Genomic DNA, 15,173 nt, shown 5'->3' with positions numbered 1-15,173 from the left:
AACCTTCTTTAAATTCGATCCAAGTTTGCGTATTGTTTCATTTCAATACCGAACTTCGACCGTACTTCAATTGATCTGGAAAAAATGGTTCCTGCACCGAATGGAGGCCATTAGTGGTGACGTCACAAGCAGACGACGAGCTGGAACTGGAGAACGTGTTTTCTTCCTATTCAAATCAATGCTATTTTCCTTCGGAAGGCGTAGCTTTAATTATTCCGACAGCAGTTATGAAACAAAATTATGATGCGTATCGTACATCAATGGAAAGATGAGATTTCAGAGAGTATGGCTATATATCACACATACCTTACAGAGAATAAGGTAAAGAATAACCGAAGTAAGAAAATCATGCATATTCATAAGATTCCAATTCCGAGCACAGCCGAAGCCGACCCGAAGCTCACCCGATCTCAAGTAAGCCAAGCTCCGCTATGGATGGAGCCTCAGGCGATTGAACCGACGGCGCCCATTGGCTGAGATTTCTTTGGAGCATTCGCTTTACTCGATTTCCTACTCCATTTATTTCTTACATTCTCATCTGTAAGGTATATGTTACACGTATATAGACGTATTCTCCGAAATCTCATCTTTACATTGATGTACGATGCACATCACAATTTTGTTTCGTAACTGCTGTCGGAATAATTAAAGCTACCCCTTCCGAAGGAAACTAGCATTGAATTGGATAGGAAGAAAAGCACGTGTTTATTTGTTTAGACTCAGTCCCAGCTTGTCGTCTGCCGTAACATCACACTATTGGACTCCATTGAAACACTTTAAAGATAAGAAGGTTCTCTACGGTCCAGAACCCATTCACGCTTGCTGATTTTCTGTCCCAGACCGGAATTTAATTTATTTACAATTCATGAACCTTAACAACCCTTCTTTGTGACCCGATTTCTCTATAGTGTATCAATTTAGTGTCGATTTTCTATCCTTCCTATTATTTGAGCAATCCCGGGCATTCTCTTTTACGTAGGCCGCCACAAGGGGCGCTCTGTACTCAGCTCACCCCTGGATTGTAAGATCTGGGCTGTCTTTTCGTGTATTGGCAAGCGTAGTTAACACCGTGTTCTGTAATTTCAGAGTAAGACATGAAGGAGGATGCAGGCTGCCCCTGGCGTACAACTTCTCTGGCTGCTGTCCCTTCTGCTTCAGCTCTTCGCTTCACAGTTTGCAGGTAAGTGAATAACCAAATCTTTACAAACATCCGCAAGCGTACGGATTCACCTTCCAGCAAACACAAAGTTTAGTGAGTTTAATGCGGCAGGAATTTGCCCCGTGGTGTTGAAGACGCACGGCACTTAAATGATGAAGGTTCTGAGGGAAGGAAGAGGTGGGGAGGGTGTTTACCCGCAGCCACTGGCAAATTTGGTTCTTAGGTTCAAACTTCTAGTACTAATGAGAGTGGACACTTGTCGTGTCATCAAACTTGGTTGGAAGCAATTGTAAAGAAGTTTCTTTCGTGGCTACGGCTGCACGTGTCTCTTAGGTAGCTATAAACCCGACGGTAGATAAGGAAACAGGGTGCAAGTATTCCCAGAATATCGTTCAATGTTGGCTTTGTTTACATTTATCAAACATTTGAATTTCTCTCTATAGTTGAAGTCCTGATTCGAACGCCAGTTCGGTATCTTTGACATAACTCGAGAGGAAGCCGACCGAACGCGTATCTGATTTCGAGGCAGCACCTGTTTATCTGAGAAGCGCTGTTGTCACGTGTAATTGCAGTGTTTAGACATCCAACACGAACTGCGATGACGTTACACTCCAAAGGTCTCCGCATTGTGTGTGTGTGTGTGTGTGTGTATGTATATATATATATATATATATATATATATATATATATATATATATATATATATCAGTGGCGTAGCGTTATAGTACGCCCATACGCCCGGCGTTCTCAGATTTAAAATTTCAAAAATGCGTAAATGCTGTGAATATAAAGTAAAACGTGACTAATTTCATATATGTTTGACCTACATGGCATTATAATAGCTATTTTTCGCGATCCGCTCGCAACGTTCCACTAACAACACTCGTTCTAGCATATTTTTTTTTTCAATGCCTTTCCCGGCCAGACGCCGGGCAGGTTCGGCGTAAAGGACACTATATTCCTTGCTGCTTTTCTGGAGGGAAAGCTTGGATCTCTACAGCACGTGCGCAAATGCTCTCTTGTACGCCAGCGTATGGAACAGAGGGCTACGTAATTGCTTCATGTGACCCTTTCCGCCTTCTGAAGCAGACGACAGCGGTAGAATTTCTACCCGGTTCTTCACGCTCATGCCACTTGTGCTATGTGATGCTACAATACTCAATATTGTCTGACGTACCTTTACCAATCTCAAATATACCACTTCATAATGGCCACTGCATTGTATAATTTATCGCACGAACAGCGATGTGCATTAACAACTAAAGGATCAACACAGGTTTTGTCAAATAAGTTGGTGAAGAAGTCCTCGTGGTAGAAGTTCAGCCTGTGGCTGTTCTACCACTTAACCCGCAAAACTATTCTTTTTATTATTATTATTTTTTAGTTAGTATCTAACTGCTTAATATTGCGTCAATGGAAATGTTTAGCATTCATTTGAAAACTCTTAACATCGAATGATCTCTGGACAAAATTATTTTAAAATGTTTATCAACATTCTCAAGATGTAATAAACAGTAGTCTGAATTACTAATCGGCACTGTTACGTCAGTTGAGTGTACGATAGTTGAATCATCCAGCCACCTCCGTGTCAGAGTGCTTTGCACAGCGCGCCAAGACGACAGAGGCCCCTGATTCGAATCCCGGCGTGAGCGCGGGTGTTCTTTGTGAGTGTCCCTTCTTCAATATCATCACTCATATTCATATTCGCGATTAACCATAAGTGGTCGAAAAGCGAAGTAAAATAAACTAAATCAGTCAGTAGTTGGATCATCCAAAACAATGACGTCTACTGTTGTGCAGAGGCGCTTGTGATTCAGGTAGGTTTTTAATGACTTGCGTCATGCAGAAAGGTATAAAAAAAGGTATAAAACACCAGAGTTCAAAACATTTGTGGCATAGTGAGGCATCTAATTTTCTAGCTAAAACATGCATGGATGATGTTTGTAATGACCCCGAGTTTGCCCTTACTTCGTGGTTTTATATTATTATTATTATATTTTATATTATTATTATTAGTATTATACAGTTAATAATTCATATATATATTCATAAATATGGCCACCTTTATAATCAATTCACATATCTACAAGTATGAATAGCGGCAAATTTAAGCAATTTACATAGTTTCAACATTAATCGTTTCATTTGCTTTTAAATGTTCTAAGGAGTGTTATAAGTTTCATTTTGATCAGTGAATTGAAGCCGAAGTTAATAATTTCTGAGTTAAATTCCTTATATCTATTTGTTGTTTCATGTTTCTGGCAAACGCCGTTCGTTTCTCTTATATTTTGAAAGCCATTGTTGATGTATTTAAACTCTTGTGGGGTGAGAAGATCACGTGCTTTTCATTGCATTGTTGCCACCACATACCTAAATTCACTGTGCCAGATTACTGTACTTTTCTAATATATTACTGTTGGCTTTTATATAACTTCCTAGTATTAAAAGGTTATTGTGTCTGGTAACACTGTGTAACTGAGGAGGTGTTTTCGCCTTCCAGGAAAACGGTTAGGAGTCACGCGGAGAGATTTGAAGTAGCAAGAGGTGCTTCGCGTTACGGAAAAGATAGGCTTACGCATCTCGTGCTGTACCGTTCAAAATTATTTGAATTGTAATTTTCGTATTACATTATATACGTGCGTGTCTATAATAAACGTAAAGTTGAACATATTGCGGTTTTTCTTTATTTCGAAAGTGTATTTCGTACTTGTGGATACCTGCATCAGGAGGACAACCTCGTGGGTTGTCATTGGACTTCACCTGTGGATCCAAAGGGGAAGGAACGCAGTAATTCAGCCCGATCCCTGGGATTATCCAGCATGCTCTGCTGAGCTTATAAGGTAAGTGTACTTGTGAAGTGCACCGCTACGCGGGACGTAGCAAGTTTTTGGCGCCACATCGCGGGGCTCGTGAAGAGTGAAGATTGTCCTTTCTCCCATTGTGTGAAGTGTTTTCCAGTGGTCCCGAGTGTTTTGTGTCCTCCCAAAATTTATACCACTTTCCCAGAAGATGGATAGGAAGAACCTAAGGAGCCAATCACGCAGCGTAGTACAGGAGACGACAGCGGCGTGTTGCAGCACTACTTGGACAGAAGAATCTGGATACCGATGTCAAAATTGTGACAGGTTATTCCACACTGGGTGTGTGGCCCGAGCAGAGACTGTGGTCGGCGAGAATGACAAGGAGTTGCTGTGTCAAACGTGCTTTGAACAGAGGATGCGGCCGGTGGAACCTGTGCTAGGCACCGTGTCAGTGATCCCGGATTGGATAAAGGCCGTGATGGAGAGACTGGATCAGATGATTGCTGCCATTGCTGAAAAGGAACGTGAGCGGGAAGAGACCAGGTTAGCTCAGGAACGTGAGCGGGAAGAGACCAGGTTAGCCCAGGAACGTGAGCGGGAAGAGACCAGGTTAGCCCAGGAACGTGAGCGGGAAGAAAGAGACCGGCAACGACAAGAACAGTTCGTCAGCGCTATGGAACAGAAGGAACGTGAGCGGGAAGAGACCAGGTTAGCCCAGGAATGTGAGCGGGAAGAGAGAGACCGGCAACGACAAGAACATTTCGTCAGCGCTATGGAACAGAAGGAACGTGAGCGGGAAGAGACCAGGTTAGCTCAGGAACGTGAGCGGGAAGAGACCAGGTTAGCCCAGGATCGTGAGCGGGAAGAGAGAGACCGGCAAGGACAAGAACAGTTCGTCACCGCATTATCGGAAAAACAAAGGGAGAGTAATGAACAGATTGCGGGAAAGTTTGGTGACATTATGCAACAACTAAGTGCTCTTCCTATTCAAATACAGCTTACATCTGAACGTATTGGGCAAGTCGAAGAAGCACAACAGGGTCTAGCGTCCAAGCAGACTGTCCTTGAGTCCGATGTAGGCGTCTTGAAGGATCAAGTGACCGAACTTTCGCAGGACATTTCTGGTCTGCGGACCCAGCTAAAGGAGACTGTGACGGAGACCCACACGAACCTACAAAACGACATTGCAGACCTTCGGCAGCGTGTGACAAATTTAGTTATTCGAGAGGAAACTGTTACCCCTCCTGTAGGCGAAAACATGGGCCACAACATTACCTCGTCGCCCCGTCACATTGCAGGAATGTACGTACAACAGCAGTCCTTGCAGATTGAGAGAGATCATCGACCTTCTGTGCGCGAGTCCGTACCTGCTCGAGAGGCAGCTCGGGTTGGACAGTACGACGTTGACGAACGACGAGTAAGAGATGAAGTGTCCGATTCGGATAGTGCCCCTTTAAGAGAGTGGAATCTTCGTTTGCCACGAATGACAGACATAAATCAGTTACCAAAATTTGACGGAAACATTGAAGCGTACTCAGCGGAAAAATATCTGACAGACCTAAACCTTAGCTTTCACCTAATGCATGTACCTTATGAGTGTCGAGTAGGTTTGCTGTCTCGAATCATTGTGGGAACGGCTGAACATTGGCTTTCCGCGAACCGTGATCAGTTCCAAAACTATGAGGACTTTTGTGAACAGTTCCGGGCACAGTTTGCTTCCCCGGAAGCTAAACAACGACAACTTGCTGCTTTGCGACGGCGTCGTTATTCTAGGCAAACTAATTCGTCCATGGAAAGTTACGCCTGGAGTACCTACGCTGCTTTCAAGAACTTGTCTGACAGTTTACGAGAAAATGAAGTGGTGACTTTGATAATCGAACAGCTCCCTTTTCGAGTGCGACATCTGTGCCTTGCCAACGCTCCTAGGAACATTCGTGACCTGACAACATTTCTTAAAAGTTACGAAGTGTGCGAAGAACCGATGGGTTGGCAAACGTATGACAACACGGCTGGCGTACGACGACAGGAAGACTCTAACTTTCGTCGTACACAAAATAACCGAGCTCCACAAGTAAGGATGGTAAGACAAAATAACCGTCCTATAGCCTGACAAGTTATAGCCTGACAAGTTAAGTCCCGATATGCGCAGATCGCTGCGGAGCACTTCGTATTACGTCATCCTCCCCACCACTCTTCTACTCACTGGTCTGGCGTTGAGAGTACCAGTGGTGCCAACTCAGCAAAATTAAGCTAAAACAAATATGACAAACAATTTTCACTGTTTAGCGTGACGGTGCATGCAGGCTCCTATTATATCAGTGGTTCATTTTACTTAATCCGGCCTTTGAAAATGCGTGCGGTGTGCCGATCGTAAACTGTAGTATTACGCACGTGCGTTAAGGTTTATAACTAAGAGAAACTACAGGGCGAATGACTTCATTTTCTGAATGCGACATCGAGCAGTGTCCAGTGTTTTTTTTTTTTTTTAACCGAGTGGGGTGGTGGTTCGTTTGTTTATCGTACAACAATCACCACGAGAAGGCAATCTGATAACACGCTTCCCTGTGTTCTTTTCTAAAGCATTGAAATGTTCATGCTCTTTACTCTTGGCTGCAAGATTCTTACTTTGAAAGAGATGGACTTATGGACGAGCGTGTAGATGAACTGATAATTAGACTTGGTGAAGCCGATTCAGACACGGACACAGATTCATCGGTAGACACAGACTCGGATGAGTGGGAGAGTGAAACTGATGAAGGAGAACTGGAAAACATTTAGAAGGTGAGCTCAGTTCTATCGTTTATATATTTTTCATTTATCTATCGTTATATTTCATACATTTCTTATGCTGGTAAGAAATATCCCTAATATAACTTAATTCATTTAAGGTTTAAAGGGAAAATATCAAAATGTATTTAGAATTTAGCGCAATCAATAGGTAGCGTAGGTGACGGGATACTAATTCATGCCTTTCACATTCAAATTTCATTGAAAATTCTCAGAGGATTCAGCTCCCTCCAGTTTGCAACACTGCGAATGAACGTCGCCGCAGACAATGGAGTGGGGAAATGTGATGTGAGGTGCGCAAACAATGGATTGCAGCGTCTTGTTTTTAAACTTGTCAAGTTATAAGTCCCGATATGCGCAGATCGCTGCGGAGCACTTCCTATTACGTCATCCTCCCCACCACTCTTCTACTCACTGGTCTGGCGTTGAGAGTACCAGTGGTGCCAACTCAGCAAAATTAAGCTAAAACAAATATGACAAACAATTTTCACTGTTTAGCGTGACGGTGCATGCAGGCTCCTATTATATCAGTGGTTCATTTTATTTAATCCGGCCTTTGAAAATGCGTGCGGTGCGCCGATCGTAAACTGTAGTATTACGCACGTGCGTTAAGGTTTATAACGAAGAGAAACTACATGGCGAATGACTTCATTTTCTGAATGCGACATCGAGCAGTGTCCAGTGTTTTTTTTTTTTTTTAACCGAGTGGGGTGGTGGTTCGTTTGTTTATCGTACAACAATCACTACGAGAAGGCAATCTGATAACGCTTGCCTGTGTTCTTTTCTAAAGCATAGAAATGTTCATGCTCTTTACTCTTGGCTGCAAGATTCTTACTTTGAAAGAGATGTACTTATGGACGAGCGTGTAAATGAACTGATAATTAGACTTGGTGAAGCCGATTCAGACACGGACACAGATTCATCGGTAGACACAGACTCGGATGAGTGGGAGAGTGAAACTGAAGAAGGAGAACTGGAAAACATTTAGAAGGTGAGCTCAGTTCTATCGTTTACATATTTTTCATTTTTGTATCGTTTTATTTCATACATTTCTTATGCTGGTAAGAAATATCCCTAATATAACTTAATTCATTTAAGGTTTAAAGGGAAAATATTAAAATGTATTTAGAATTTAGCGTAATCAATAGGTAGCGTAGGTGAGGGGATACTAATTCATGCCTTTCACATTCAAATTTCGTTGAAAATTCTCAGACTATTCTCTCCCTCCAGGTTGCAACACTGCGAACGAACGTCGCCGCAGACAATGGGGTGGGGAAATGTGATGTGAGGTGCGCAAACAATGGATTGCAGCGTCTTGTTTTTAAACTTGTCAAGTTATAACAATCAAAACCAAAATTCATTTCATCCGTACAATACTTCTCGACGGCAGAATCAACAGAACCGGACGTCTCAAACAGATGAGCGGTCAGAAAGAAGGAGGCAATGGACACCACCTGCTCGTCGACGACAGCGATACAGGCCGAGCTACCAACGGTCAAGATCGGACTCTCCCGGTCATAACCCGATGGTGAACGCTGAAACAAACACTGATGAGCCGCCGTTAAGTCACGAACAGCAACAGGCTATAAATGACACTCGAAACTACTACTGGAACATGAATCAGGCAGGTGGGAATTCTCCGGAAAACTCTCACCTTGCTTAATTGATCAGCTCCGTGTTGGGCAAGGGCATCTTGAGGAGCTATCCCACGTTAGTGATTCGAGATCTTTTGGAGTGACCACGACGATTGATTTAACTGAAACTGAAAAGGCTGTGATCCGAGGTGCCGTATTTAAAATTCAAAAATTATCTTCAAATAGCACCACTCCGATCGTGAATAGTAACATCGCTGGACTTCCGGTATCTTGTGTCATCGACAACGGAAGCGAGGTATCATTGTTGAATTATGAAATTTGGGAACGTTTAGTGCAGAAATTCAGTGGTATGACACTTACAAAAGAACCACAAGTTAGGCTGACAGACTTTACAGGAAAACAGCACGTACGTGTGTGTGGAAAACGAAAACTTACAATATCATTTGATGGACAGGAAGTTCGAGTGGACATTTTTGTGATCAAAAACATTCCGGCAGATATGTTTTTAGGAGTTCCGTTTCTGCGTGACTACAAGGCTAATGTGGACTTTCAAACCAATCAGCTGATACTTTGCCTCGATGATGAATCATCCTTGTCTGAGAATATAGTTTTTAACGTGGGTGCAAATGAGCAAAGGAAGGCTGTGCACCACGTTCAGTATGACAAGTGGATGGCTAGTGAGGAGGATTTGAAGTGCAAGGTCGATGAAAGTATTACTTTGAGTTTTTCAGAACGAAAGGAACTGTTAGATTTAATTTTAAAATATCAACCGACGTTTTCTGACAGACCAGGAACGGTCAAAGGACTGGAATGTGAAATAAATTTAATAGATCAAATTCCTGTATTTCGGAAGGCTTATCCGATTCCCATCGCTAAACGTGCTGCACTCAACAAGGAATTAGAACAGTTGAAGGAATGGAGAGTTATTCAAGAAATGTTTTATTGCGCCTTTATTGTCGACACAAATCACCCATTGTGGTCTAATTTCATCTTTGATATTGTTTTGGCTCCCAAGCATTCTATCTCACAAGTCATCCGACCCTTGCCCGACAACTCACAAATGGATGCATTTTGAATGAAGGAAGGTATCTCGCAAGTGCAAATGAACTTATAGTTTCAATTGTTGTTTTGTTCTTTACATTACTCAATACTGTCGAACAAAAGAATCCATTGTTAGGTTGAAATGCAAGAAAAAACTGAGAGTATAAGAAAGATATCTGTTTATTTCTCTTCAAAGCAAGAACGCGCTTTTTCTGTAAAAGCCTGTAACAATGAATGAAGCTTGCGACTGTAATTTCCTGTAAATATTTGTATGTTTTCTTTTGTTTTGTTTTCTTTTGTGGAGAAGCATGACTGTAACAATGCTTATAGATTGGTAACTTTTTCTCATGTTCGGCGATGGTTGTCAAAGTGCCGACAACTTTTCCTTTTGTAATTGTTTTCTGTGATTGTTGAAAAGCTTGTATTTACGAATCGTATATGTTTCTAATGTAAGTTAAAAGGGTAGAATATTTTGATTGTCAAAAGAAAAACACGAATTACGTATTGCAAGCTGAAGATTAAGCTCTGTGCACACATTCAAATTCTTTTGGAAGCTTATTTTGTAGCAATGCTTTGAATGATTTTTTTTTTGTGTACAAGAATGGAATAGTACACTAACTTTGGTTTCTTATCTCTATAATCTGTTTATTGTGAATACGTTACAAAACATGTGTGTAATCAATGCTAAGATACTTCGTTGTTAGTACGTTTTCTGGCACAGACAAGTTTTGAAAAATGCGAAGACATTGCCAGGAGCTGACATTAATTCAGACCACATCTTGCTAATAGGAGAAATCAATCTTACATTGAAGAAGATAACCCAAAACCAGGTGAGCAAGAAACCCCACTTAGAGAAGCTAAGGGAAGAAGACGAAAGACAAAAATTTGCTGAACATTTCCAAGGAAACTATAATAAGTTTAAAGCTAGTTGTAACAATAAGGATGAGATGTGGGATGGAATAAAAAGCTGCTTACAGAAGGCAGTGGATGAAACAATAGGCTACAGGGAAAGGAAAAGTGCAAAGAAACCATGGATTACTGAAAGTATGCTGGAAAAAATGGAGGAACGGAGAAAATGGAAGAATGTAAATACAGAAGAGGGAAGACATAATTACAAAATACTGAATAACCAGCTAAGAAGAGAAACTGACAGGGCAAAAGAACAATGGATGAAACAAAAATGTGAAGAAATTGAAGAACTGGAAAAAAGAGGAAGGTATGACTTGATGTATCGTGAAGTAAACTGCTTGGGCTTCCAAAAGAAGAAATGGAAAACAATGTGGATGATAGAAGACGAGGAAGGATGTGAAATCACAGACAAAAAAGGAATATCGAATGTGTGGGGAAAGTACGTTGAAGAGCTCTACCAGAAAGAGAATCGCCCAGACAGTCTGAATGTAGAAAATGAAGACGACGTGCCTGATGATGAGAAAGGATACTATATCCTGAATGAAGAATTTGAGCAAGCACTCAAAGAAATGAGGAATGGGAAAGCAACGGGCACTGATGAAATTCCTGTTGAACTTATCAAATGCCTGGGAGATGGAAAAAGAGAAATACTGCACTTATGCAATGAAATCTATGAGAAAGGGGATTGGCCACAAGATTTCACGGAGACTGTTTTGATACCTCTGCAGAAGAAAAGCAATGCCAGAAAATGTTCTGAGTACAGGACAATCAGCTTGATATCTCACTCGGCAAAAATTCTTCTAAGAATTCTGAACAGACGCCTATACTCGAAGGTCAGTGGCGAGTTAGAGGAAGAACAGTTTGGTTTCAGGAAAGGAAGAGGTACAAGGGATGCAATTGGTTTACTGAGGACCATTGGGGAAAGATATTTAGAGAAAGGAAAGGAGGTGTTTGTAGTATTTGTAGACCTGGAGAAAGCCTTTGATAGAGTGAATTGGGTTAAACTTTTAGAAATTCTGAAGAAAATTGGTGTAGATTGGAAAGAGAGAAGACTTCTAAGCAACTTATACATGAATCAACGAGTTAAAGTGAGAACAGGAGACGAAATGACAGAAGGCTGTGAAATTGGAAGAGGAGTACGACAAGGATGCTGCCTATCGCCTACTTTGTTTAATATCTATTTAGAAGATATAGTGAAAATTTGTTTCCAGGGTACAGGAGGTGTCAAATTGGGAGGAAGAAGAATAAACTGCATAAGATTTGCTGATGACATGGCATTATTCTCTGAGGATGAAATAACCATAAATAGTATGATAGAAGAGTTAAACAGCAGCTGTGAGCAGTATGGGATGAAGATTAATGTAAAGAAGACAAAGGCAATGGTTATAGGACGGAAACCAAGGAATATTAATGTGAGAGCAAACAGTGAAAGAATCCAGCAAGTGGATAGCTTCAAGTACCTCGGATGCACTATAAGCAGTGACATGAGCTGCAACGAAGAAGTGAAAATGAGAATCGCAATAGCAAAAGAAGCTTTCAATAGAAGAAAAAATGTTTTTTGTGGACCCATGGACATAGGTCTAAGGAAGAGATTAGTGAAATGTTTTGTGTGGAGTGTAGCACTATATGGTGCAGAAACCTGGACATTGAGAAGAAATGAAGAGAAACGACTCGAAGCTTTTGAAATGTGGACATGGCGAAAAATGGAGCGTGTAAAATGGACGGACAAGGTAAGAAACGAAGCCGTACTGAAAAGAGTTGGTGAAAAAAGATCAATACTGGAGACCATCAAGAAGAGGAAAAGAAACTGGTTAGGACACTGTCTAAGAAGGAACTGCCTGCTAAGAGATGCCTTGGAGGGAATGGTTGAAGGAAGAAAAGTCCGTGGAAGAAAGAGATATCAGCTTATGGATGATATTAAATTAACTGGGTCGTATGCTATTACGAAGCGTAAGGCAGAGAACAGGGAAAGCTGGAGATTGCAGTGAAAAACCTGCCAATTAGGCAGAAAACAATGAATGAATATATATATATATATATATATATATATATATATATATATATATATATAAATACTTTTCTTCGATTTTCTCATTCAAGATTTTTTTTATTTGGAAGAGGGGGGATATTGTAATGACCCCGAGTTTGCCCTTACTTCGTGGTTTTATATTATTATTATTATATTTTATATTATTATTATTAGTATTATACAGTTAATAATTCATATATATATTCATAAATATGGCCACCTTTATAATCAATTCACATATCTACAAGTATGAATAGCGGCAAATTTAAGCAATTTACATAGTTTCAACATTAATCGTTTCATTTGCTTTTAAATGTTCTAAGGAGTGTTATAAGTTTCATTTTGATCAGTGAATTGAAGCCGAAGTTAATAATTTCTGAGTTAAATTCCTTATATCTATTTGTTGTTTCATGTTTCTGGCAAACGCCGTTCGTTTCTCTTATATTTTGAAAGCCATTGTTGATGTATTTAAACTCTTGTGGGGTGAGAAGATCACGTGCTTTTCATTGCATTGTTGCCACCACATACCTAAATTCACTGTGCCAGATTACTGTACTTTTCTAATATATTACTGTTGGCTTTTATATAACTTCCTAGTATTAAAAGGTTATTGTGTCTGGTAACACTGTGTAACTGAGGAGGTGTTTTCGCCTTCCAGGAAAACGGTTAGGAGTCACGCGGAGAGATTTGAAGTAGCAAGAGGTGCTTCGCGTTACGGAAAAGATAGGCTTACGCATCTCGTGCTGTACCGTTCAAAATTATTTGAATTGTAATTTTCGTATTACATTATATACGTGCGTGTCTATAATAAACGTAAAGTTGAACATATTGCGGTTTTTCTTTATTTCGAAAGTGTATTTCGTACTTGTGGATACCTGCATCAGGAGGACAACCTCGTGGGTTGTCATTGGACTTCACCTGTGGATCCAAAGGGGAAGGAACGCAGTAATTCAGCCCGATCCCTGGGATTATCCAGCATGCTCTGCTGAGCTTATAAGGTAAGTGTACTTGTGAAGTGCACCGCTACGCGGGACGTAGCATGTTTTATTGAAAACCCAGCTGACTTCAGGCAAATAAAGAATACCTGTGGCGACTAATACCATAAGTAAATTATTAAGCAAGAAAGGGCCGACCCTTCCTTCGGACTTGGCGTTCCCACCCGAAATGTCCATGCTACGCCACTGATATATATATATATATATATATATATATATATATATATATAGCACAACATAATTACACAACCTAGCAAAGATACCCGAAACCTCACGTTATGGAATCTAAAGAAATTGAATTGGCAACATCTCATTTACTGCACTTGGACTTGACACGAACTGCTGTCACTTCCGGATACGGACTCTAATGGTGGGAAAGGTTTGAGGGGAGGATATACTGGGCTCCTTGTGGACATGACATATGGTTGTCAGATGGAAACTGATCTTTTGTAACTATCTTTGAAGTAAATTCGTGTTCGAAACAGAACTTCAACATTACATAATCCTGGATGCCACTTGGGATTAGAGAATGATAATACTTTTTTTTAGAGAACTATGAACATCTTTTTGGTGATAACAAATCTAAAGGTTCAATCATTTGAAGACATGTCTAAACAGAAAAGTAAAGTAACTGAGTCATATTATGCCCCAATCATGTACCAGCAAAATATGTGCCATGCGATATTTAGCAAAACACTCCATATAGCCCATTGATCCTATCAGGAGCCTAGTATAAAACTCAGCATCAATTAACAAGAAGATGAAGGTTTTTTAACATATTTTTTTTCTGAAACAGCTTCTCAAGAAAATCAAAATTTTATTATAATTTAGAAGAGTTGTTTTGTTACAAATACTATTGTGTTGCATATCATACGAAAGCCCATAAAAAGAGCTTCAATTGAGATATTTGAGATGTCTAGCTCAATTATGTGAGCTTCGTATACAACTGAAATAAATGTCGCTAGCTCATTTTGGCAAAATTTGACAACTTCAATTGTCTGTAACTTTAAAGCCAGTTGGGATATTAAACTAAGTTTTGTATTCTACTATGGCATCAATAAGATCGCCAAATTTCATCAATGTTAGTGATAGTAAAAAAAGATATTCAATAAAATATTGATTTGATCTGACATAACCCTGTAATGCAGTGATTTATTGACTAATTTGATTTGTTTTACTTCGCTTTCCTGGTATTTTTGGCTAATCGCGAAGATGATAAGTGATATGATGAAATTGATTAAGCGATATTCACAAAGAACAGCCACGCCCACGCCAGAATTTATGGCGATTTTGTCTCTGAATTTAGCCTTGTGGGAAATTCTGGATAAACCCTTCTGTAGGGAGATGAAAAATGTAATTATAGTGTTAAATAAAAGCTACACCGAAAGATATAACTTGCACTGCAAATTTGAAAATATCGCAAACACTATGTAACCCCGAGCACAACGCAGAAGAGGAAGTGTGAGAAGTAAAGGGAAAGCATGTTTTTCTATCATTATCACGAGTACATGAAGGGCTAATTGTCTGGGAGAACTGCACGGTGTATAAACATGAGACTTTCGCTGATGTCATTATACCGTGTATTGTATCTCTAATTTGCTCGAGGGATTAATTTTCCCAGCGCATGCAGCGAAAGAACCTTCGCTTCCTAGTGACGCCAGTTAGGCACGTTCTTGGCAACGCTGGAGGATGAAAGCGATTCGTTAAACTATTCTCTGCGGCGCCATTTTGTGTATCTTTGCATTGCGCTTTCAGTGTAGCAAATGATACCCTTTTCTCCTGTAACGAAGCACGGTGCTCACGAAACGGATAAATAACATACAGAGGTGACCCTTTTTGATGTATTCTCCAAATGAA

The 15,173-nt window shown here is 40.4% G+C and overlaps 1 protein-coding gene across 1 annotated transcript in view; it reads left to right on the top strand.

The window, feature by feature from the left end:
• The window catches only part of LOC145998742 (neuronal acetylcholine receptor subunit alpha-10-like), a 424,671-nt gene that overhangs the window by 133,987 nt on the left and 275,511 nt on the right, over positions 1–15,173 (top strand). Inside the window, exon 2 of the mRNA XM_083135289.1 lies at positions 1,087–1,180. Within this exon, the coding sequence (XP_082991415.1) occupies positions 1,105–1,180 (76 nt within the window). The 5' untranslated portion in view covers positions 1,087–1,104. The remainder of the gene's footprint in view (positions 1–1,086; positions 1,181–15,173) is intronic.

The sequence above is a fragment of the Lepisma saccharinum genome, chromosome 14 (genome assembly GCF_977018435.1).
Source record: "Lepisma saccharinum chromosome 14, izLepSacc3.1, whole genome shotgun sequence".
In the NCBI taxonomy this organism is placed as follows: Eukaryota; Metazoa; Arthropoda; class Insecta; order Zygentoma; family Lepismatidae; genus Lepisma; species Lepisma saccharinum.
Note: the sequence above shows the minus strand (reverse complement) of the source record. Positions and strands in the feature narration are given on the sequence as shown.